The 24,857-nt window shown below is 37.3% G+C and overlaps 1 protein-coding gene across 8 annotated transcripts in view; it reads left to right on the forward strand.

The window, feature by feature from the left end:
- ROBO1 (roundabout guidance receptor 1) overlaps positions 1–24,857 on the forward strand; it is a 1,115,129-nt gene that overhangs the window by 695,101 nt on the left and 395,171 nt on the right. The window contains exon 1 of one of the 8 annotated variants that reach the window (XM_019750011.3): positions 9,261–10,342. The exons of the other annotated variants lie outside the window; for them this stretch is intronic. Within the exon in view, the coding sequence (XP_019605570.1) occupies positions 10,288–10,342 (55 nt within the window). The 5' untranslated portion in view covers positions 9,261–10,287. Of the gene's footprint in view, positions 1–9,260; positions 10,343–24,857 lie in introns of those variants that run through there. 8 annotated transcript variants of the gene reach the window in all.

Here is a 24,857-nt window from a genome sequence, read left to right on the forward strand (position 1 = left end):
TTAAGAATTGATGCCCTTTCTTTAAATTCCCTAACTCTATAGCTCATATTTCAAAAGGGAAGGGAGGATAATTACATATTTCAAACTCTTATTGTACAGTAAGCCACATATGAAATTTAGAGGAAAATCAAGAAATAGGTGATGTTAACCAAAATACTATGAATTTGGATAAACTAGGATGTACATGATACACCTAGGCTGATTCCTATTTAGACCAGTAGGTTTATGTATGGTCATTTTATAGTCACTGTCAATAATTGTGGTAACCAAAAGTTACACAATATATGCTCCCTGCTGAAAAGAGCAATGAGCAAAATAATGAATTGTGCTTAAGTTTATGCTTTTTCCCAAAGGGAATTGTTTAGGAAAAGGCTTCTGTCTTGATTTATTGCCCTTACTAAAAGAAAAGAGTTTACTTTCTGGTGTGAAATACAAAACCTGTGAAATTCTAGCATACTTGTGAAATACAAACATTTTCATTTATTAATCAGTTGTAATGAAAACAAAAGGCACCCCTTGAATAAATAAATAATCAACCCATTGGGAAAAAAAGTGAACATTTCAGGTGTTAAAAATTGTCTAATAGTTCTTCATTATTGTCTGTGATTTTTAACTCTTACATATGTTGATTCTCAGATCATTTAAACAGTCTGCATGGCAACTCCAAACAATCAAGCAACTTAAATTGTGGGATATTGTATTTCTTCAATAGAATATCTGTGATTCAAATGAAATTTTATAACAATTTAACTGGCAAGACAACATCATAGTATGATTTTTAAAAAAATCAGGTTCTATGCACCTTAATAGCAATTGGAAATAAATTAAATATCTGACAATTAGAGATTACATATATTTTTTAACACTTAGGAATTACATATATTTTAGTATAATCATGTGATGGAATTCTATTTCACTCTTTTAATGATGATATTGAAGAACATTTTATAACATGGAAAAATTTTTATAACGTATTGTTCAGTGAAAATATATGTTACATACCAGTTTTAGAGTATCGTAAGAAGAAAAGTCTATACATACAGATTTTAAAAAAACAAAGAAAAAAGGCTATACAATAAAATGTTGATAGCATATATATTATAAATGAGAAAACTGTAAATTTTGGTTTTTTATGTTTGTATTTTCCAAATTTTCTAAAAATATATCACGCCTATATTTTGAAGAAATATAAATAATATCTCATTAGAACCAATTAGCTTCTGAAAATGGGGCTATATACCACATTACTTTTAATATGTATTCTAAAAATATTTGTGGCAAAACATTGACATGCTAAATTTATAAAACAATTTTTTTACTTTGTAATTGAAATATATAAATAAAAAATAATGTGTTAGAAATCATTGAATGAACAGAATAAGTTTTTAGGATGTTTTTGTTGGTAAGGTTTTTTACTGGCTTCAGCAAACATCTGTTTTGTTTCAAAGATACGCACATGATATATAAATGCAACAAGAAAGGTACTGTACCATTGAAATTCTACCTTCTACGTGTAATAAAGTAGCTTTAAAATAGTATGTAGTGATAGGGAATTGAAAAGATGAGATTAGATCAACTCAACAAAGACTTTTAGTTAGAATAGTGGAATTGGATGATTTATTTTGGAATGTGGCCAGGATACTAAAGAACAGGTGATTAAACTCTTGAGAAAACGTATAATTATCCTTGTTAAGACAGTAGGTTTACATTTCATTTTAATTTTCAACAGCAGTTTGTTTTTCAGTGACAATTGTAGGATATGGATTCAGCATTTATCCACAAGAATGAGCACTTCCAAATTTAGACTCCTAGTCCACAATCACACCAAGAAGCTATTAAATCCCAAAGCCCCAATTTAGCTTTTCAAATGCTGAAGTCATTTTTCCATAAGCCATAGGAGAGAAATATTAGGTTGGTGCAAAAGTTATTGCGATTTTTGCAATTAGTTTTAACCTTTTAAACCGCAATGACTTTTGCACCAACCTAATACATTAATAAGCTGTAAAATAAATAACAGAAAGCTTTCAATATAATGTATAATTTATTTATTATTTATTATTATATAAATTATTTATTATTAATGTTATTATTCTTATTATTTATGATGAAGTTGGATGCTCTTTTCCCAAAGTTAATAAAACACTAAATATTTAGGCCTACTTTTTATTTACTGATCCAGAAAATAATCTCTAAATATGAAACTAACAGAATTTCAAGATGCTTTTCAAATCACATAATATTTCTTTAATCAACTGATTAAAATAACTGTTAGAACTTAGGTAAAATATTATTCAGAATAAACAAAACAGCAGGTGGGACTAAATATAATGAATGTACAAAATCAAACATAAATACCAATACATATACCTCAATCCTCTAAATATTTTTAGACAGGATTTTTTTAAAAAGCATTGAAAAACCAAAAACATTAAACAATTTTGTAAAACACATCTGCAGAATTAAACAGAATGTAAATTACTTACAAAATAGTTTGTGTTCAAATTGCAAGCTTATATAGTATGTCATTCAGCTGTGCAGCTGTAAACTACGATCTCAATTTAAGTGAATTGTAACTGATGATTAGAATAGTATATGCTTGGTTGCAGATATATCTGGAAGCAAGAAACCAAAAGACAGCAAAATTCTATGGTAAGATATATACATATATATATATATATATATATATATATATATATATATATATATATATATAATATTTCTTTTTCTGAATATACTCTGAAGATCTTAATAAACTTGTACTATAAATTTTTCCCTGCTTTCTCATCAGAATTAAGAGAAACTTAAACCCCTTTGAATATTTGGACATCATTTAAACATCTAAATTCCATATAGAAGTAGAACTACAGATGCATATACTTTAGTCACTTTTATATACTTATTCCTAACAAACAAAACAAAACTTACACATCGAGTGTTTTCTCTAGCTATACCCGAATCTGTAAGAATAAGATTAGTTTAATCAAAAACTTTTATTTGCACCTCACAGTCTGGTATAGGGGTAAGACCCACATAGCCAAGTTTCAAATCTGTGTCCGGGCTCACATTCGCTGACTATCTCCTCGAGTATAAAATAGGATAATAATAGGAACTGATCTAATAATGTGTTTCTGAGGATTTAAATGAGTTAAACTATATAAAATACTTACAACACCTCTAGCGCATAAGGCTATGCCAATGTTGGCTGTTGTTATTTTTATTCTATTAGGAACTGGAAATAGAAAAATGAAAAAAAAAAACATGATTCCTATATTACTGAAGATTAGTTAGAAATATGTAAAATTCACTATATAATATAGTAATAATATAATATGTGTTATACTACACCATATTCAATGATGGAAGTATTTTAAAGGTAGAGAATCTTGACCAAGAATTTCTGATTAACCTGCTCTGGTGGAAAGAACTCTCTAGCGATTTAGACAACTGGGTCCTAGTTTTAAGTAAAGTACTAAGCAAAAGAGTGTTCTAGGGGAAGTCAGTGTCATTAGACGTCAGGTTTCTCATTTATGAAAAGTTAATTTTGAAAGTTGTTTTTAGTTTGAACTGTATACACTTTAACATAGGTTCCAACCTCTTTGCTCCCGAATAACCCGACCCAGATAAGCATATGCTTACGGAGTTAGAACCTTGTTTTTCAAGTTATTGAAGTTCATGAGACATCAACTCTATGTGTGACATTATCAGTTCTATGTCAGTTAAAGTGGGTAAAAATGATTGAACTGCATAGTGGAGAAATCATACTTCAGAACCATAGAAATAGGTTCAATAAAGAAGCATTTTCCCAAAAGACATATTAACAGACAATGAAATAAGACTCATTCATTTGTTCAATAAACATTTGAATGCCTACTTGGTACAAGATGTTATTTTGGATGCTGGGAATATAAGTGTAAATAAGGTAGTCAAGAATCCCTGACTTATGTAACATTCTAAGAGAAGCCGGGGGCAGTCAATAAAAATAAATAGGAAATATTTAATATCTTAGGTGAGGGTAAGTGCTTTGGAGAAAGAAAAGAAGAGGAAAAACAAAGCATGAAAGGGATACCAAAAGTATTGTATAAGGATGTCATTTTAAAGTTCGTGCTCAGAAAAAGCCTCTGTGAGATGTTTTGATTTTATTAAAGAGGAAAGAGAGTGGGTTTGCAGATGCATGGAGGTAAGTTCTCCACCCAGAGAAAGTGCAAAATCTGAGGCAGGTGGCTGCCTGATAACATTCTAGGAATGGCATAGAGGCTGTTGTGGTAAAGTTGGGAGGATGGGAAACCAGCTCATGTGAGGCCTTGTAGACTTCTAGAAACAGTGGGTTCTCACTTTAATAAGTAAGATGGGAAACTACTGGAGGGTTCTGACCTGAGCAGAGACATGATCTCACTTAGGTTTCAACTCGGGATCCCTCTGGCTACTCTATGAAGAAAAGCCTAGAAGTCTAGTTAGTTGGATTTGATCTTTCTCAGTAAGGAATACTGTATTGCTCATTTCAAGACAAATACATTTTCTCCCAAGTAAGCACCATGCTTGCTCGTGTGCAGTCCAGTCAGCGAAAGATCTTAGTCTTCACCTCTGGAGCACTGGAGGTATTGCTATAGCACTAGCATGGTACATAGAATGAGCAACCTCTACTAACAGCATGGAGCCTCCCAAAAACCGGCCTTTCCCTGGGGACTCACAATTCTCATTTGCATAGTAAAGGTTTTGGGATTTACATGTGTTGAAACTAAAGTCTCCTGAGCCTATCCTATCATGGAACTTCCTCCCCCACCCCCACCCCTACCCCATGTGCTTTGGTTCCAAACAACCTGGGTTCAAACATAAGATCTGTGGCTTTTGGACCTCTGAATTTTGAGTTAACAATGTACTCTCTCAACCTCATGTCTAAATAAGGACAACGATACCATCCCACGTGATCATGGTCAGAATTGGATCAGAAAATGTTTGTGAAAGGTCCAAAACAGCACCTTCAATCAGTGCTAATTCCAGGTGTCCTCTCCTTTACCTTCAAAAACCACTCATCCATTCGCTTTAAAGGAGTAAATTCTAGTGAGACTGAAGTCAGTAATGCTTAAGGTCCCAGGCTCAGTCAAAAGGCCTTTGCAATATGGCAGCGAGTTTCAGAACATCTACAGTGTCCCCAAGATGCTGAGATGCTAAAAGCAAGCACAGTCACAGTAATTCCACAGCAAACTGGAGTGTATTATAGTTTGTATTTTTTAATGAGCCTTAGAGATTGTTAGTGAGAATGGAGACCATGATTGAGGCCAATGGAGTTCTAGCCCATCTTTTCCTGTATTGAAAACATTGGGTGTGCCTCAAGTCTTTAGTAAGTGAAGACAGATAACCCTGGAAACCTCTTCTCCCTATGGTTCCTGGTTTGAGGCATCTAATCACCCATTCGAATAGGCAGAAAAGGAAAAAAATAAAAATAATGCTATTAAAATGGACGCTGTGTACATATGAAAGAAGCATCGTGATAAACTTCACTTTCTTTCATGCGTAGTAATAAAGTAACACATATTTTAATATTCTTCCTAGCACTATTTTCTTTAGTTTTTGTTTTACTGCTCTAACCCTAAATTATTTTTCTTCCCTAAACTCTTATTGCATACCCACCATATGTAATTTATTACATGTGACTTGTTGCTGTCACATATAGCAACTAGAATCAGTAAGTAATACTGCATCGCTCATTTGAGCAAAAATAAGTTTTTTGCCCAGGTAATTACCATATGTGGTTTAGTGAGGAAAATTGAAAATCTTGATTATCATAAATGGGTGTTAAAGATATTACTACAGTAGCAACATGACATGGACTGAGCAATGTTTACTAGAGAGACACGGCTTCTATGCAGATATTCAACAGATGTGAGTTTATTCTCCCTTCAGAATTAGAGCGACTTCAGGTTGCTTCCTAAACTGAGGCTTTTCTTATATATGGAAACTTAGAAAAATGCTCAAATGTTAGATTATTCAAATAGTCAACCCAGTTCAATCAATTAGAAATGAACTGTTGAAAAATTATTCAGCAATTTTATGTAAAAAAAAAAAAAGGCTAAGCTAGCTGTTGTACCCTAAGGGATAGTATCTTGGAGAACACAGCGCAGCCTGGGCGTGTACTCAGTGTATCACGCTGCTTCTCACCAGAGCTCCTGGTATTTCTCGTTTGCATCCCAGGCTTGGTCTGATTCTAAGAATTCTTCCTAAGAGGGGATGAGAGAGAAAGGTTCTGGTTTGTAGTTTCCTTAGGAGCTCTACTTTGCCACTCCTGATCTGGGTAAGTGATATCTGGAGTCCCTGGAGAGACCCTGGGAATTTGGTTATTTCCCGAGTTCCTGTAACTACCCCCATGAAAGATAAAATCAGATCAGATCCACCCATGAGATTATTAATTTTGACAGTCAAAGAAGCCCCTATTCACGGGACTACTGGAATGTATTATTTTTGTTTCCTTAAAATTCTCAAGGAGACATTTTAGGATTCCTGAATTTCATCAGCTCCAAATGAGACCAGAATTCTTTAAATGAAACTTTAGAATCCATGACGACTTGTTCATATCATAATGATCAGAATAGTGTTTCTGGGTGCAAATTAAGATTTTCTCCTTATCTTGGTCTTGTCTCCCAACCAACTAGTCTGGAATGTTCTCTTGTGCATGTCAGAGTTGCCTGAGGACCTGACAGGCGTAGGTGCTCTATTCATGTGTACTCATACACACTCATGTTCACACATATACTCATTGAGCATTTCACGCCTTCTCCTATGTAATTTAGTGTTCAGCAGCAAAAAAAATGAAAGGTGACAGGTAGCTATAATTCATCCACCTCCAGGAGCGTACTAAGCAGTTATTTAACCGAGAAGACATTTTGTTTTTACTTCTTTAGATAGGTTGCACTTTGGATCTTACATAGCTCCTTATAGTAAGAGCTCTGAGGGCCTGGTGGATAGGTTTCTATTTGCATCTTGGCCCTATGGAGCCCTTTATTGTTTCTTACACATAGATAATGTTGATGAAATGTTTGTTTGTATGGGTAAGGGTAAATGAGTGAAAGGAAGTAGTTACAGAAGCTCTTAGGTACATTCAGTTTCACTTGTTATAGATCCCTAATATTTTCTGAATACAAATGTCTTCAGATGCCACCTTTACTAATGTTTCGTAGAAAAGTACACTTTGGATGAAGCAGGGGAAGAATAAAGGATTAACATGGGAATTGGTGGTGATGGCCCTCAACAGGGAGCTGGCCAAAAGTTAGTTCCTTGAGGATTCTTATTGTTGACTCTTGTAGGAAGTATAATTACTAGGGGTAGGATGATGTGTGTGTGGGTGGGGAGAGTTGTTGCTAACTGAATTTGAGAAATAAAAGCAAGTGTTAATATGGCTCCTGTTCAATGGCAATGAGATAAATGTTAAAGGAGATCTTGAGAAATCTTAGCAAACTTCTGGAGATCAGGAGATTCACTTTGGAGAAACAATGTAGTAGGGATATTTACATATATTCTACTTTCTATTTAAATGTATACATTCTTTCCTAAGTGGAAGTTCAAAATCTTTATTTAAAAATGCACTCAGATGATATGAGGATTTAAAGGATTCTCTTCCTCTCTCTCTTTTTCATGTACTATGCTTTAGCTTCTTTATTTCCTATTACTAGGTAAGCTTATCTTAAAGGCGTGTTTTATCCCCAGAAAACAAGATGTACCATTGTATGTTTTTCACTAAATGCTCTTTCATAAAGACCAAATCAATGAACGTTTTTAAACATTTACTGCACATTCTTGTTTTTGTTGCTAGAAAGATTTTGGTTGGAGTCTTTGAAATCTTATCTCTAGCATGTTTACTGAATTTTCAGTCAGCTTTCTCAGTATTAAACTATCTTTCACTTTCAGAGATAGGTGCTGTTAATCAGAGGTGGTTTTTTTACCCCCTACAAAATTCTGCCCCAAGGTCATTGGTTGTGCCAGCAGTAACCAAAATGAAATGTACAATTTGCTTAAAAAAAAAAAAAAATCTTTTGTTAGGTAATGCATGTGTTTACTTAAAAAAAAAAAAAAAATAGAAAAGCACAACAGTACATAGAAAAGAGCAAATTGATCCCCACCTCTCTAGCTATCATGGAATTCTCCTCTCTAGAGACAGCCACTGCAAGCAGGTCTTGGTATAGCCTGATAGAAACCAAATAATCATTTTGAAGTTTCTGTACATAGCTTTGTAGATAATTTATTTAAAAAGGTTCTAAATACCAATATCTACCACTCATTGGGCACTCACTACTACGTTTAAGGTGTTTTACAGTGACTTATTTAATAGAAAGAAAAAAAATGAATGAATCAATGTAAAAATGCCTGTCAGATGTGCTAGGTTTGTTTTGCTTTGGATATGATTTGTTCATACTTGTTAATACCTCAAGTCCCTATTTCTCAGAAGGGAAAACTGATTTGGCATGGTAGCAGGGCTAATAACTGGTAGGTTGAGATTTCAGGGTTGGTGGATTGGGTGTCAAAGGCCACGCCCTTTGGTTTTGAAATTCTGAATGGCTTCTGTTGTAACTGCAACCTCTGGGGTAGTAAAGGATGCTCTTTGTATTTGTCCCTTTTCCTTAATTAATCCCCCATTGTTAACATTTTAATTCCTAAAGTCAATGGAGTTGAAGGAGAGGCTCTCCAGTGAAACATAAAGAGAATGCCCGTTAGCCCACCCGAAACCTTCGAATTCGATAGTTTTTCAACACGTACCTCAACAACTACAATTGAAAAGAAAGTGATTGTTGTAAGGGTGCCCATTTATTATCTAGACATATTCTAGATCATCATCGCTCTATCTCCTGTCCTAAATGCTTGTTTGCCCAAATTTGATGGGAAAAAAAAAGGAAACGATGACGGATTAAGGTTATTTGAGAGTTTATTCCAACTCCTGGAAGCGGTAAAGAAGAGGTTAAACTGGACCAGGAGGGTTTTTGAAGTCTTTGGTTGGGAGGTTCCATTTGGAGAAAGGTGCAGGGGAGTTAAGGGTGGCGAGAGAAACAAGGCAAGTTTCCATTGGCTTGGATTTTTTATCCTGAGCAGTTTGATTCTCATCTGAGGGCGCAGTCGGGCACCTTTGACTTTTGAATGGAAATATTCATGAGCAAAACTTGCCAGACCGGCGTCTGGAGAGTAGAGTGAAGCATGGAAAGTACCGCGCGGTCCCTTTAAGTATTCCTGTGTCCGGGAGGAGAGGGCGGAAACTGGGAGCCTCGGGGAAGGTGGGGGAAACCCACTGCAATTGAGCCAGAGAAGAGGCAGCGTGAGAGCAGAAACTTCAGACGCTGCTGATCCCGGCGCAGCTCGGGTGTGCCGCGGCGGCCGTCGCTCCCACCCACAGCAGCGTCCTCCTCGCCCCTCTCCGCCAACCCAGGGAGGTTCGGGAGCTGCTTCTCTGCAACCACCACGAGCCAGGCTGCGAGCAGTCACCCTCAGGAAGTTTGCGCTCCAGCGTCCCAGCCTCGGCGAGTTCGGGGTGCCTTGTGCGCGCGCCCCTGCGGACGAGGGGCCCCGGGCGATCATGAGCGCAGTACGGGGTTGGAGGCGCGGGGGAGGCATGCGTGTGTCCGCGTACGTGCTGCTGTCCCCAATGCCCTCCGTATCCCCCAAGTGATGGGAACAAGGGCCCGGCCAGGCAGCCTCTGTTGCCGCACCGCCCCCTCGTTCGCTCTCAGCGCGCGGAGTCACCCAGGCACACCCCCAGCACCCTGTGCCAGTCCTCCGGAGCTGCTGCCGCTGCCTTTGCTGCCTTCGCCTCCGCCTCGAGTGGCCAGCTGTTGACCGGGCTTGCCTGTAGACGGAGAAGCACTTTTTGGCCCTCCCTGATTCGTTCCCACACCCCAACTTTGCTGCTGCCGCCGCGCCTGCCTTTACCGCGGCACTCCGCGCTCAGTGTGGGGGCGCACGCCGGGAGGCTCGGCAAGACGGTGAGGCAGAACACCACACAACTGCTCTTCTGCTTCGGCTCTTTGTTGTTGGCTTTGGATGGTCCTTGGAAGTGGCCGAGCCTCCTCGGAAACCCTGGAGCCAGAGACGGCAAACCTTGGAATTCTTAGTCAGCAAAGTGCTCTGAGATAGTGACAAGCGTCCGGAAAGGTCGACTAGTAGTAACTGCCCTGAAACTCCTGGCGGATTGACCCACGTTGCTTATATTAAGCCTTTGTGTGTAGTGTGTGGTGTGTGGCTTCATTAATTTGGGGACCCCATTTCTGCTCCTCTTGGCATGAGACTGTATGCAGGATCCACCCGAGGACAATGATCGCGGAGCCTGCTCACTTTTACCTCTTTGGATTAATATGTCTCTGTTCAGGTAAACCCCGCGTCTTCTTTCTTCACCATTCATCCCTCTAGCACGCCCCATCTCCACTTTTCAAATCAAACCCCGAACTGCGTTTCTGCGACCTCTCCCTTCGAAGGCCGGAGGGGCTCGATCTATGCAGGAGTTTTAGATGAAAAGATTCCTAGTTCTTATTTTGGGTCGACCCTTTTCCCCATCGCCCAAGACCCCTCGAGCCTTTCGCAGACCTCGGCCTTTTGCCAAGTTCAGGGCACGCCCAGATCACTCTTGGCAAACGCGTGTCTTAGCGCAGGGGTGGGAGGAGGCCGCGGTTGGCGGTGAGTTTGGGCCCCCTGGATGAGCCAAAGTGAGTTTCATCCTTCGGCTGCTTCCTTTGGGGAGGAAGATGTGCGCCGGGAGAACTGGTGGCCCAGAGACCCGCCTGGATTCCTGAACCTGGTCCTCCAATACGCCCCTCCTCCTCCGAGCACAAGGGGTTATTAGTAGTTGTTTTATGTAACCAAAGTCTGTAATTAAATTCGATTCTGAAGAAACTTCAGGAAATAACTCCTTCTTACGGTAGGATATAAACTAGCCACTCTGCCTGGCTGGGTTTAGAAGGAAAACAGGCGGTTGCAGCTATCTGAAAGGGAGCAGTTAGTTGCCTGGGGATTTTCATTGGGAAGGGAAAACAGAAGGCTGAATTTAGGATTTGGGGGATTAATTAAATAGTACTGAAACTCTCCATATGAAGTGTTGGAAGGATGCTGCAAAGGGATCCTTCTGACATAAGAGTATATATACACTGTAACTACTACACTTACAAATAGTTTTTTTACACTCCCCAAGAAACTTTTACTGTGGGTGAACAGAGCCACAACTCAACTTTTCTTTCTTTCCTTTTGGTAGATTCTGGTTTCAATCAAGGATCCGATTTCAGGCCTTAAAACACACGCTGTTGCGCGCGCGCGCAAGGACACACACACACAAACACACACTCATACACTGCACCTCAGGGAATTTTTTATAGTCGAATACTGAGCTTCAAGTTGCATCAGGGCCTATAGGTTAAAGTCACTCAATTTGCGTGATTATGAAACAGTTTTGAAAGGTTGCTTTGAGCTTTTTGCTGTCCACACCTATGGCTTATATTTGGGTGAAGGATTTTGCTTAAATTAATGAACTATGAAAAAGAAAAGCGCATATCAGCTAAACGATAGCAAATAAACCCCTAAAAGAATTTTAGCCCACAAAATATGCTTCCTGGCTGAAAGGAACATTTACAACAAAACTAAAGAAGAAATTTGTTAAATTGATATTCGTTTGAAGAAAACTGAAGCTCCAGCCTATGTCACAGTAGATGGATGAATAGATGAAACTAACTCTTTGGGGCCACCTCTTCTTACTGCCGGCTTCCCCTTTCTGTAATGTAGCTTTTTTCTTCCTTTGCAGGTCTGAATGATTGAATAGTTTCCCACCCCAATGACCAGCCATGGATGCAAATCAAAAACATTAGATCGGATCTCTCTATTTGTCTCTTTGCTGTGTCTCCCCCTAGTTTAATTTACAGCTTCAGATACCTTTGAGATTTTTGTTGATTCACCTTCTCAGTTAAAGTTTATTCACGTGTGTAAAGTGAAGTGTCAGTGTGATAAATGACTGGAGGGGCAGATTACTGAAGATAGGGGGATTAATGGTCATTAGTCACTGTTTGAGCTGAGTTTGTATATGTTGGGACATTTTATCATGGCTGTAGATTAAAGATAGGGTCACAGTAATAGGGTATCACTGAAAGCTGGTCTCTTCGGTGTGCAAATTCTGTCTTCACTTGGGGAAATATCCGGGGAGGGGGTGTACCAGCCTTTCAGATTTAATAATTTAATTAGTAGTTAGTATCTGAGGTTTATAATTTAAATAGATAGGAGGTGTTTATAATCTTAGACTTAAACTGATTTCTGCCTGTGTTTTTCTAATTTAATTTTCCATTTAAGTCGTTGATGATTTTTAATAAGCCTACATTTTTTTTTAGGTGTACTTATCTATTTCTTTGGCAAGTTTGCAGGTCAGAAGTACCCTTGTGAAGTGCTCCCTCATACTTAATCTGAAGCTATTAATCATTCCTCTGATGGCTTTCACACTTGCTGTGAATCTGAACTTGGGAGGCCCGTCAAATTATTGGACTGCTGGGGTGATTTCATGGCAGTGTGTTACTCTAAAGTCACACTATTGATTTGAATAAAACTTCACAGAACTTAGATAAGTAACTAGACTTGGGTGTGCTCAAGACACCTGGTCAGGGAATGAATGAAGTTCTTGAAAGATTGTGTTTCATGTCTTGCCTCAAGCATAAGATCACAGTCTATCGCTTGTTAATGGAGTGTATTTAAGAGAAATGTGGTGAGCTTAAATAAATCAAAGTGTACTGAGGGGGTAAGGTACCTTCAACAAGATTTAACCTGTAAAAGCATCTATTGGTTGTCAGTTGTTTTTTCTTTCATTCTTTTCCCTTTTAACATGGTTGCCAACTTAACAAGCCCTACAGTTTTCTTCAAACAGATTATAAACCTCATTTTGATGTGTTGATGTCATACTTAACATAAAGTATTATGTTTAAGAGTATGTGTTTGCTTTGTGTAGTCTTTTATTTATTAACCTAATGAATGCTATAATAGATAACTTTTTATTCTAGGAAACTAAGATTTTGAAGAAAAGTGGATATCTCTTTAGAACTTCATGTATTAGGTGAATTTCTTTAGGGAGTTTGTATACCTGAGTTCTTTTCCTATGGATAGCTAGACTTTTGGTGAAAGGGTCAGAGAGGGTAGCACCGAACAAAACAATCTGTGTGATCTCCCAGGAACTGATTCTAAACCTTCTCCCTTCATAGACTTCCTCTCCTCAACTCCATTTGTGAGAACCTCCTTTTAAGTGAAAAAGTGATTGAATTTCAGTTCAAATTTAGGATGAGATCAGAATTTCAAATAAAGGGGAAGTTTATTTGTGCTATCTTTTCTTTTTTTTTTCTTTTGAGGGTAGGTTTTTTGTCTTTTGAAGATGGGCATGTTTTTAGATAAGTTTCACTATGTGAGCTACTTATCTGGGTCTCTGGTCTCTTATTCCTCCCCACCCCACCCCTTCTTCATTCCCACCATTTTATCTCTCTCTCTCTCTCTCTCTGGCAAGATTCTTTGGTAATTCCAATAATTTTTTATTAGTTTCTTTATAAACTTTTTGGCTTTTAAATATACTAACATGAATGCTATGACATCATTGAAAATATCCTTATTTCTTGATAATAGGCCCTCTATTTACAATGTTTTGAACAGAAAGTGTACCTGAAATTTTTCCTCAGTCTTCACTATGACAAATTAAACATTCTTGTGTGAGTTAAAGGAGTGCAAAATGCTGAATTTCAAGCCTACAGTGGAAGTTGTTTGTTTGTTTATATATTTTGCATTGAGTAGAAACATATAATTAAAAATACTGGGCGAGAGGAATAAAATTGGGAAGAAACTGAGTAACAGCTTGTCAGTGGAGATCAGAAATAGTTGAGTCTTCATGTGCCACATTCTGTGTTCACAAAAGATGCTAAGGTGATGTTTAGGTTCATTTCTAGCACTTTTAAAAAGGTTTAATTCTTAAAATAAAAGTATAACTGCCTTGTAAGCTTGATTTCTTATAGAAAAATCGAAGGAAATCAAAATCAATATTTGATTTAAAATTAGGGCTAAAATCATCTGTGGAATAAATTAAGAAATTTTGTAATAAGAAAGGGAGAAAAAAGTGAAACCAGAAGCAGAAGTCTAGAAAAGTATAGTAGTAGAAACAGATCAAGAATTTAGCTAGGTTTAAAATACAGGAAGAGGTGGAGTGGAAGTAGGTAGACGTAGCAGCCAAATCTAAGTGCACCCTCTGACCCATACAGCTAGAAAAGCATCTCTGAAAATGGATTTCCAAAAATTTGATGGCCGTATGTATACTACCTATTTAACAACTATATAAAGAAGTAGACATTTTGCATTTTTTGAAACAGAAAGCATTTGGAAACATGTTTAAATATTTAATGAGTTGATAGAATAGTTTTTATTTAAAGCTACATTTAATAAGACTTCAGAATATTGACTACCTCAGTTTATAGAGGAGTGAAAAAGTTAGTGGTTGCTTTCTATATCATAGCACGTTTGCTTAGAGCAGACCAATAAAGTAAAAGAAGGAAATAAAAAAAAAGGGGTCAAATTGAAATTCTGGGGTACCATAAAAAATTTTATGACGATGACAACTATTGCTATGAAGATATGACTATCATTTATTGAACATTCATCATTATCTTAATTAATGCTTCTACGAACCCTATGGTATAGGTGCTGTTATTAGTAAAAATATTACCTTATCTTTATTTTATCGTTGTAGAATCTACATCATAGAGAGTTAGGAGATGTGGATGGGCAAGGATTTGAACCAAGCTGATTGTAAAACTCTTAACTACCGCACTTTCCTAGTTGAAAGAGAGAAATGAAGAATATAAATAAGAAAGATTAAAGGCTCAATCAATTTTTTACCTCTAAACTTGTCCAAAGAAAATCCGTCCAAATAAGACTGTCTGGAACACTTGAGAATTTGTAAGGGAGGCATTCTTTTTCTTGCCATTAAGTAACTGGTCTTTAAATTTTTAGATCACCTGGCAAGATAACCAATTATTGTATCCAACCAACTCATATCCAGCCTTTGTCGCATCTGCATTTTTTGAGACACTTCAAAGAAGAAACTGAACAGAAGTCAAAAACAGTGACCGCTGGTGATGTAGATGCTCAGCGATTTCAAGCTGCATTTTGGAAAATGAATGCTGTTCTCGTTCATGCACACTTCTTGAGGGAAGATTTTTCTGTGAGTCCAATGGCAAATAATTGGTACTCATCAGCAAAGAGCCCAGTGAGAGAGAGAGAGACAGTCATTTCCCCTGGGGTCACTCTTCCCCTCTGGGTTGGACATGGGCTGGTGGTCATTTAGTAGTAGATGGGCCTTCTGGTTGACAGATGAGTCACTTCATGGTTACTGATCATGGAAGAGTTGAGGTTAATACCTGGTTGATCAGCTGGTTGGAAACTGCTTATGCATAGCCAATAAAGTTGCCATCCTGTAGAGATCAAAAGGCCACCTCTTTTCTTTACAATTCTGGATTAGCATGGTTTCCCACTCCCCTTCTCCCTCCACTTTCAGCCCTTCCCTTCAATCTTGCTGTGGAAGAAGAGGAAGAAAAAAGATTATCTAGTGTACAGGGGATAGCTTTGATCTCCACTTCTTTGCCTTCTCTTTTAAACCATCCAAAAGACTGTTCCTAACACGGGAAGGTATCATGTTGCTTGCTTCATGGGAGAGCTCAGTCTCATTTTCCTTCAGCCAAAACAGGCTGCTATAAATTCCCTTACTTCTGTGATTTTACTTGGCTTCCAAACATCTTACGACAATATTGTTCCACACATAAAACAATATTTGGAACTGCATGACTGTGCGTATTTTTCTGACTACATTGAAGGAAAGAAGAACCTCTGTGGTGTTCACAGCTGTCCATGGCTTAGGGCTGGAAAAGAATATCTGTTTATTTTATTTAATTAATTTATGTCATGCTTTGGGGGAGAGTTTATAGAAGATAGACAATTGTAGAAAATGTCCTTGTATCACAAGTTTGATGCTAAATAGTGCATAGGCTTAATGCCTGTCACCTAGTTTAACATGTAAATGAAGCATTAAAGCACCGTGAATGGATACAAGCAAATGGCCAACAGAGGTATGTGGTCCTGAGTTAGGTGGGAATACATTCTTTTGTTGATCTATTATTTATTTATTTATTGAAAATATTTTATTGGGGAAGGGGAACAGGATTTTATTGGGGAACAGTGTGTACTTCCAGAACTTTTTTTCAAGCAAGTTGTTGTCCTTTCAATCTTAGTTGTGGAGGGCGCAGCTCAGCTCCAGGTCCAGTTGCCGTTGCTAGTTGCAGGGGGCACAGTCCACCATCCCTTGCGGGAGTTGAACTGGCAACCTTGTGGTAGAGAGGATGTGTTCCAACCAACTGAGACATCTGGGAGCTCAGCGGCAGCTCAGCTCAAGGTGCTGTGTTCAATCTTAGTAGCAGGGGTGCAGCCCACCATCCCTTGTGGGAATCGAGGAATCAATCGAACCAGCAGCCTTGTGGTTGAGAGCCTACTTGCCTATGTGGAAATCAAACCCGCAGCCTTTGGAGTTAGGAGCATGGAGCTCCAACCGCCTGAGCCACCAGGCTGGCCTGTTGATCTATTTTTTAGATTGTGTTAGTCTTCTTTAGTAGAAAACCTATTATTTTTTCCCAAGGCTTTTTTTTTTTTTTTAAACTTTTATTTATTTAAGTGTGTTATTCCAGGACCCATCAGCTCCAAGTCAAGTAGTTGTTTCAATCTAGTTGTGCAGGGCGCAGCTCACAGTGGCCCATGCAGGGATCGAACTGGCAACCTTGTTGTTAACAGCACCACACTCTAACAAACCGAGCTAACAGGCTGCCCCTAGAAAACCTATGTTTAATGCACTTCTAGCAGTGGCAGCTCACGGTGCTACTTTCTCAAGATGCTCTTGATTGGATTTCAGAAAGTATCAAGTTCAAAAATGGGCCACCTATGCCTAGGTTCAACTCATCTATACATGACCTGAGAGCCAGGGATGGCTTATTCAGTCAGCTATGGAAGGAGCATGGAGTACTTGGAAGTTTCCTTTAAAATTATTTGCAAGAAGTTCTGGAGAATAGTGGAGACCCAGTTTGTTATCCCTGTTCCTTTGTAGACTTTTCATGTGAGGAAAAGTAGTATTTTAAGAATAACAAAATTGTGTCATGTGGCCATGTATTACTTTAAAAATCATTTCAGATGCATATCTCTTGATTTAACTTAAAATTTCAGTAAGCATAATAAGAGACAGTGTTTATATGACCGTAAAATCTTTTTTAGTGTGATATGTATGGTCATAATTTAGGCACCATTATGGGGAAAAACGTCATCTTGGTAAGCTCATACCTGGATTTTAACAGAAGGGGAAACAGGCTCGATACTAGTTTCCACTAATGTCACTGAGGCCCTTGTATGTCATTAGCAATTCCAGGTAGATTTTGGAAAGAAAATGAGGCCAAAGAATGAGTGAAACAGGCCATACACATCGGTTTTAAGATCATTTGGCATCATATGGTGCTAATGAGATAAACTAAGTCTTATAGTTTGATCTCTAAACTTAAATAATTTGCATACCATGTTACATTTTCTGTTTTAGCATGTGATTTTTTTTCTTTCCCCCACTAAGGTGTACTAACTTTTAGTTTGGTTAAAAGTGTCTGCCTGCAATTCTTTTCCTATATAAAGGAAATACAAATATACACTTTTTACTTTCACAGATCTAAAGCTGATTTTGTTGACTCACCCTACATTTAAAAGGCTGACTTTATCACTTTGAAACTTCACTAAAATGGTGCTTGCTCGTATAACGAAGTGAGTTAAAGCACATTTGTATGTGTTAACCACACGCCTCTGGGTAGCTTTAAACTACTTCAGTTGCCTGGTTTGAGAAGTAATTTCAGTGTCTCCAGACTATTCAATTAGCTAGTTGTCTGAATGAAGTAAAGTGGCTTGTACAGGCTGTGGAAAAGAAACTCATGTGTTTTTCTCTGTTGCATTTGAGGGGAAGTGAAAGTTTTCTTAGCAAAAGTAGTATCACATTTGGAACTAGAACTTGCTTAAATTAATGAGTTTAGTGATACAGAGGGTACATTTTAAGAAAGGAAAAACTGTATTAAGATGTAATACCCAATATATACCGATAACAAAAGGTAACAAGTCATGTGTATACATTTTTTGGCATCCCTGGTATATTTCCAAAACCTGAAAATGTAGAAGGAAAATACGAGAGGCAGAGACTTTACCTGGTACTCTGCGGAAAGGAGGGACATTCACTGACAAGATAGTTGCTATTAATCTTGATGAATTAGCATAAATAGAAGCATCATAATGGCAGCTATTTAGATTTGGTATAGTTCACTGTGTTATATGATCTTTTTTCCTGTTAAGGATCATTTAATCCCAGGAGCTCAACATTTCCTAGGACCTTATATTAAAAGTTACCCTTTAACCATTTTAAATTTGACATATTTAACAATGTTTTAAATACACGGTTATTGAACATACATGTTATTTATATACAATATAAATAATATAAATAATGCATATATACTGTTTAATATATATTTTTTTACTTGATAAATGAGGGAAAAAAGCAAGTGATTGAATTATATGATTAATTGATGCTGTATAGGCCCAATTTTATACGCTGAACCTGAAGGACTACCTTAATCAATAATAACATCTCTAGTAATAGTAATTTCAAAGCCTAAAATTTATAAAATGTTTACTATCTACCTGGAAAAGTGCCAGTGTGCCTTATCTTATTTAACACCACATTAGGAACAAATGCATTGTTATTATTTTTGTTTATCAACGTGGAAAATGAGGTTCAGAAAAGTAAAGTTTCTTGCCTAGGGTCAGTCAGCTAGTGTCATGGAGTGAGGATTTGGAAACAGCCCATCTGGCCCCAGGATTTTTGCTCTTCACCATTATGTAGACACACTACACTATGCTCTTAAAGGAAAATGATTGTGTTAGTAGATGAAACAGTATAGACTGTGTATAACAAGGCAAAGATGCTTTTTGTGTGAGGGAAGTAGCTTGTGCTATCAAGCTGTTTTACTTCTGTTTTAGATGTTAGATTTTTCTGGTATATGTGATTATTTGTTTCTCTCTTCTGCTTGTCTCATGATAACCCACCAAAAAGAGTGCACCCTAGTATTATACACCATAGAACACAGAAACATTTAGTTGAGCCCCATAACATGGCTTAGTGGAATTCAGTGATGTTCAGTTTATGGAGTAAATTTGAGATAGTAAGAACCAAGTAAGTGTTGTGAGAGCTCAATTGTATAAGTGAATAGAAATTTTCACTGTCTATTCACTTATACAATTGAGGGGGGTGGTAGAAGAGGGTAAACGGGGTTAAATATATGGTGATGGAAGGAGAACTAAACTGACTGGGTGGTGAACACGCAATGTGATATATAGATGATGTGTTATAGAATTTTACGCTTGAAACTTATTTAATTTTACTAACCATTGTCACCTCATAAATTTAATTTATTGTCAACCCAATAAATTTAATTAAAAATTTTTTTTCTTACGTAGAAAATGCTATCACTGGGATCTAACTTCTCTAAGAAAATTGTATTGAAATTTTGTTTCTTGAGTTTGAAAGTAGATGATTTACTTAGTGATAGATAATAAAATCATTTTAAGCAGTAGCTTGGTTAGAATCTGTGATTACCATTCCTTTAAAGTTGTGTCCTTCTCATATGACAAGTTTTTTTCTTTTTTTAACATTTTTTTATTGGGGAAGGGGAACAGGACTTTATTGGGGAACAGTGTGTACTTCCAGGACTTTTTTCCAAGTCAGGTTGTTGTCCTTTCAGTCTTAGTTGTGGAGGGCGCAGCTCAGCTCCAGGTCCAGCTGCCGTTGCTAGTTGCTAGTTGCAGGGGGCGCAGCCCACCATCCCTTGTGGGACTCGAATCATTGAACCGGCAACCCTGTGGTTGAGAGCCCACTGGCCCACGTGGGAATCAAACTGGCAACCTTCGGAGTTAGGAGCATGGAGCTCTAACCACCTGAGCCACCGGGCCGGCCCTCATATGACAAGTTTTATAGAAAGCAAAGAATATGTCATTGGTTAACTGACCCCTGTGAGTGAAACCTGCCAGAGTCTGTAATAACTATCAAAAAAGTACTATAACCAATACCCTTTCAGAAGTAATGTAGTTTTCAAAATGTTATTCTTTTGCTTTTCTTACTCTTTTAAATCTATATGTCTAAGATTGTTTTATAATTTCTTAGGTATAGGTTTCTCAGCTAAACTCAGTGGTTTTCTACAAAGGTATTTACAAATACATCGATGGGAGGTACATTTATATTCTCATCTGTATTTCTATAGGTTTGTGACTTTACATAAGGTTTAATGGAAGATTGAAGCTTTTCCAAGTTCCTTACTTTGTACCACTAATCAAAACAGCATCATATCTAAAATGGTCCTTTATAGGAGACCTGGGGTCTTAGACTTAGGCTTTTACTCTTTGTTTTAAAGTATACGTCATAAAAATTTTATTTCTGTGCATTCATTGTTTTGCAGTGTGCCGTTCATTTGTGCTTGATAATGCTACTTGTTTATTATTAGTGGATTTTAATAACGTTGTGTTCCTCAGTAAACTAATTACTATCAATCTTGAGAACAATAAAAAAATTATTATTAACCAGCTGTCAACACAACTAGTAGTAGTGTTACTACTATTAGATACTTATGTTTCAGACATACTAGATAATGTGTAAGAGCTCTTAATACAAGATACAGGTTGTGTACATATAGACAGGAAAATGAATGTTGAATCACGTTAGTGAATTGTTGGCACTCTATGAATGAAAGATGTTTTGATATAATGGGAGGAGGGAGAACTACACTTTGGGAACTGACAGATCAAGGTGATTTACTTTGTCAGGGAAATCTTCCAAGAATCTGTAGGTTCCCAAAGAGAAAAAAGGAATCTCTTGTTTGGGGAGGGGAAGTATTGAAGAGGTGCATCTAGGAGTGGTGATCTGAAAAAACTGACATACTCTGTTTGAAGAAGTAAATTTTACGATTGGCTATATTATAGATTTTTACAACATTGTTATACTTTAAAGGTTATTATTTAGTAATTGCATTCATCCTTTCATTAATCGACCTTACCAGGCAACAAATTATTTTAAAAAAAAGAAGCTCATTCTTTGCACTTACGGAATTTATGGTGAATAGTTGATTGCCACGTAGGTACTTTAATAGAAGTATGCGTGACTGCTGTGCAATACTATGTTAGACCATAAAAAGCTTCCATCAAATGGAGAAAAGGTTATGTAAATAAATGTAAACGTGGTGACCTAAATCTTAGAGATTAAGACATTTATTTTTTGGCATTTTCCCTGAGGGTACGGACAGCAGTATACAGATACATAGACTTAAATATGATGCAATGTGTATTATATAGGTTTCCCTGCTATCCAAAAGTAGGGTTCCTATGCAATCTTTCCTAAGCTGAAATGGTGTAAAGGGAAGAAGCAATTACCTTGGGACACATCTTGCTCTCGGATGCACACAATAAATCGAGATAAAGCACAGATGTCCACAGACACAGTTCAAAGCTATGATGGCTTGTTGCTGAGATGCTGGGTGTGGTTCCCAGGGAAGGAGCTCAGCGGGGTCACTTCCTCTGCCTCTGTAGTAAATATCTCACTGCACATCAAACGCTGAATGCTACTTTAGCTTTGCGCCTTTTTTCATAAAAGAGAAAATCCTCTTTGGATTCCCTTAGTGAAAACAGGTACTAATAATAGTTCTTTAGTAAAAGTGAAGAGGCATAAAGCAAACTTTTGAAAAACAGGGGGCCTATGTTGATCTTTACCTGTCAGAGACTCGGTTGGACAGTACATACCTTAGTGCATTCTCTCTCTGCACTCCTACCCTCTCTGCAGTACCCGGAATGCAGAGTCTTTATTCTCCCTCATCACGTTAGATGACAGGAACCATCTCCTCATGGTATGGAAGAGTCTATGTACCGTTTTCTTTCTTTTTAAATTTCTCATGTTAAGTTAAGAATCAACTTTATTTCCTGTCCTACTGGCCTTGGTATTTACACTCCAAAGCTACCATGGTAAACCTAGTGCAGTTGCTACATGGAACTTCGTCAGTATTTGAAGCCAGTGATTATGTTCTTTCTAAACCTTCTATTCTCCAGACACAAATCCTGATTTTCTTCCAATTTTCCTCATATTATAAAGAGTCATTTTCCTTGGTTATGTTGTTCTTGTTGTTATTGTTTTTAATTTCTATTTTGCCAGTGTCCTAAAGTGTAACATAAAGTTTAAGGACTCTACTTTCCTTTTTAGTTAAAAATGTAGATAACTTTCACATTTTTCCTAGTCTTCTGATACATCTTTTATCTAAAAGTTATCTCGATATCGGGATTTAATGCTATTGTAGATCAGGAGATTTAAAATGTAGTAGGAAGCTAGTAGATACTTATCTTGCTACGTTAATTTCCCACTGGTATATAAGATATCTTATATCTTAGAACTTCTCTCTCTGGTCTAAGGTCGTAATTCTTGTCAGGGAAGATAAACAAAGTAGAATTTGTGAGTTTTTGTTTTTCTTCTCTGACAGTATTGCATTATGGTGGAAAATAGAAGTTCCTATACAGGGCTTGTGTAAGGAAGGTTCTAAGGGATGGTTGGCTGGATGTTGCCATCGAGAAATATGGGCCCAAGGTAGACGGACTTTCTGAGTTTTCAAGAGAAGGCATAAATCCGTATTTTTAAGTGAAATCTCCCAACTGATATATGGAAGCAATTGAGTCAAATTAATAATAATAATTATTAATTAATCTTCACACCAAATGTGGCCCACAGGTCCCTATTGTGGGGCTGCAATGTTACACCATCTCACATATGACTATATGTTGCTGCTTATGCCTGCTCTAAGTAATACATCGGTATCCCCTCACTTTCTATTATCTTCTGCATTTTAGGAACTTTTACTTTTCTGATGTTTGGCCATCCTTCTGTATTTGACTAGTAACCATACAGCAGGATAATGGCTTATTTATTTAACCAAAAGCTTCTGCCTTCATTGGGAGCTATTTACATTTTGCAAATTGTATTTGTTGAGCCAGGCAAAGTAATCAGTTTGACTGTTTATGTTTATTCTTTTGTCCTAAAGCTAACAAACAAAGAAAACAAAACCACAAGCCCTTTGATGAGCTTAGAGTCCCTGATGAACTGAATAAATAAATATATTCTTGAATAAGAAGAGAAATTATCAACACAGAGGGTCTAAAGGTTTACTGATTGCTATTAAGAGACACACCACTGTGTTGCATATAAATTACTGGTTAGAAAATACATTAAGGAAATCTCAAGAAATAAAAATAAAGAAAATTGGAGCTGTGGCTGAATTGCAAAGAAGCCTTTTACCTTCTGAAAGAATTTATTGCAGGACCTTTGTAAAATTCAGTTTCCTTATTTGTTTTAGTATTTATTTATAGATCATTAGCTATTTGACAGAAAAATTAACAACAGAGAAGCTTAATCTAAAGGGTCAGTAATCATTGCCAATTGAATATTAACCAGGAATGAGAATAAAGCATCTCTGAAATAATTTGTCAGTGAAAAATATTATTTGCTTTACAAAACATTGATTTATGCACTGTTTTAAAGAGCAAATCTAGCATTGCTGTGAGAAAACCTTGTGCATAATTCATAAATGTTTCTAAAATCACGTTTGGAGGATTTCTTTAAGCAACACAGCAATGGTATAATTTACTCAGGTGTTCAAGATATACTGCAAAGCCAATCTATGTGAAGAAACTTTTGTTAACTTAGAAAAAAAAACAGGTCATTTCTTGCTAAATCAAAGTAAAATATACTTAAAGGTAAATGTGTCTATTCACTATATGTCATGTAATGTGCATATAATTTTTTGTTGTTGTTTTTGAACGACTCAGCCTACTGGAGGGATAAAGCAGAGTCCCATCGGGGATCATTAGGAGCGTTACTTATTTTAGAATCTATCAGTGGCAGCCCTCTTCATGATGTATTCTAGAGCCACAGCTCACGAATGATATGAGATGCTCAGAGGCATGAGGCAGGGCATAATGTGTGAGTGGGAGGTCAAGGGACAGGCAAGGGAAGAGGTCAGAAGCAGTAATGTGCCCTGAGCAAGGAGAGCTGATTCATTTGAAGCTGGAAACCATCACCAACATTTCATCGGAGGCATGTTTAAAGATGAGCATTAACCGATGCTCTGAAAAAATAGCTTGGCAATAATAATGGATTCTTCCTCATTTGGAAGGGCAGTCATGATTTCCATGTTTCTTTGAAAATTATTTCTCTAGTTCAAAAACTACAACCTTTAAAAGAATATAATGCGGACATATGAACTCATTTGCCTATGTGTTGTTCACCTTTATTGTTCCTGGGACCATAATTCTATTTTTTCTCTTTCTTTACTTCCATGTAGAGAATCTTCATGTTTGACTTATTTCTTAAAATAGAGGACTTTGTGTTTGGATGCATTGGCATTATGGATTTGATTATATCGCATACCTACGTTATTATGGGTCCCTGCCTGTCAACCATCTCCAGCCAGGTGAATACCCTCTTAGCACTGTGGCTTTTCTTAATGCTACTAAATGCTCTAAATTTTACTAAATGCTACTTTTGTTTGGGAATGCTCTGTCTAGGCCCATTTCTTTCTCTCCTTTTACCTGCCCTGCTTTCCATCCCAGTCCTGTTTGGCCTAAGCAATGACAGGTGTCTCTGTCAGAAAAGCTTAGCTGCCCCTTCCTCCCACCAGGTATAGATTTGATGTTCTTCTTAGGTGTTTCCCTAGCACTGTGATGTTGCCCACAAT

Source organism: Rhinolophus sinicus, chromosome 17, assembly GCF_057876585.1.
Source record: "Rhinolophus sinicus isolate RSI-liver-muscle chromosome 17, RSI-T2T, whole genome shotgun sequence".
NCBI lineage: Eukaryota > Metazoa > Chordata > Mammalia > Chiroptera > Rhinolophidae > Rhinolophus > Rhinolophus sinicus.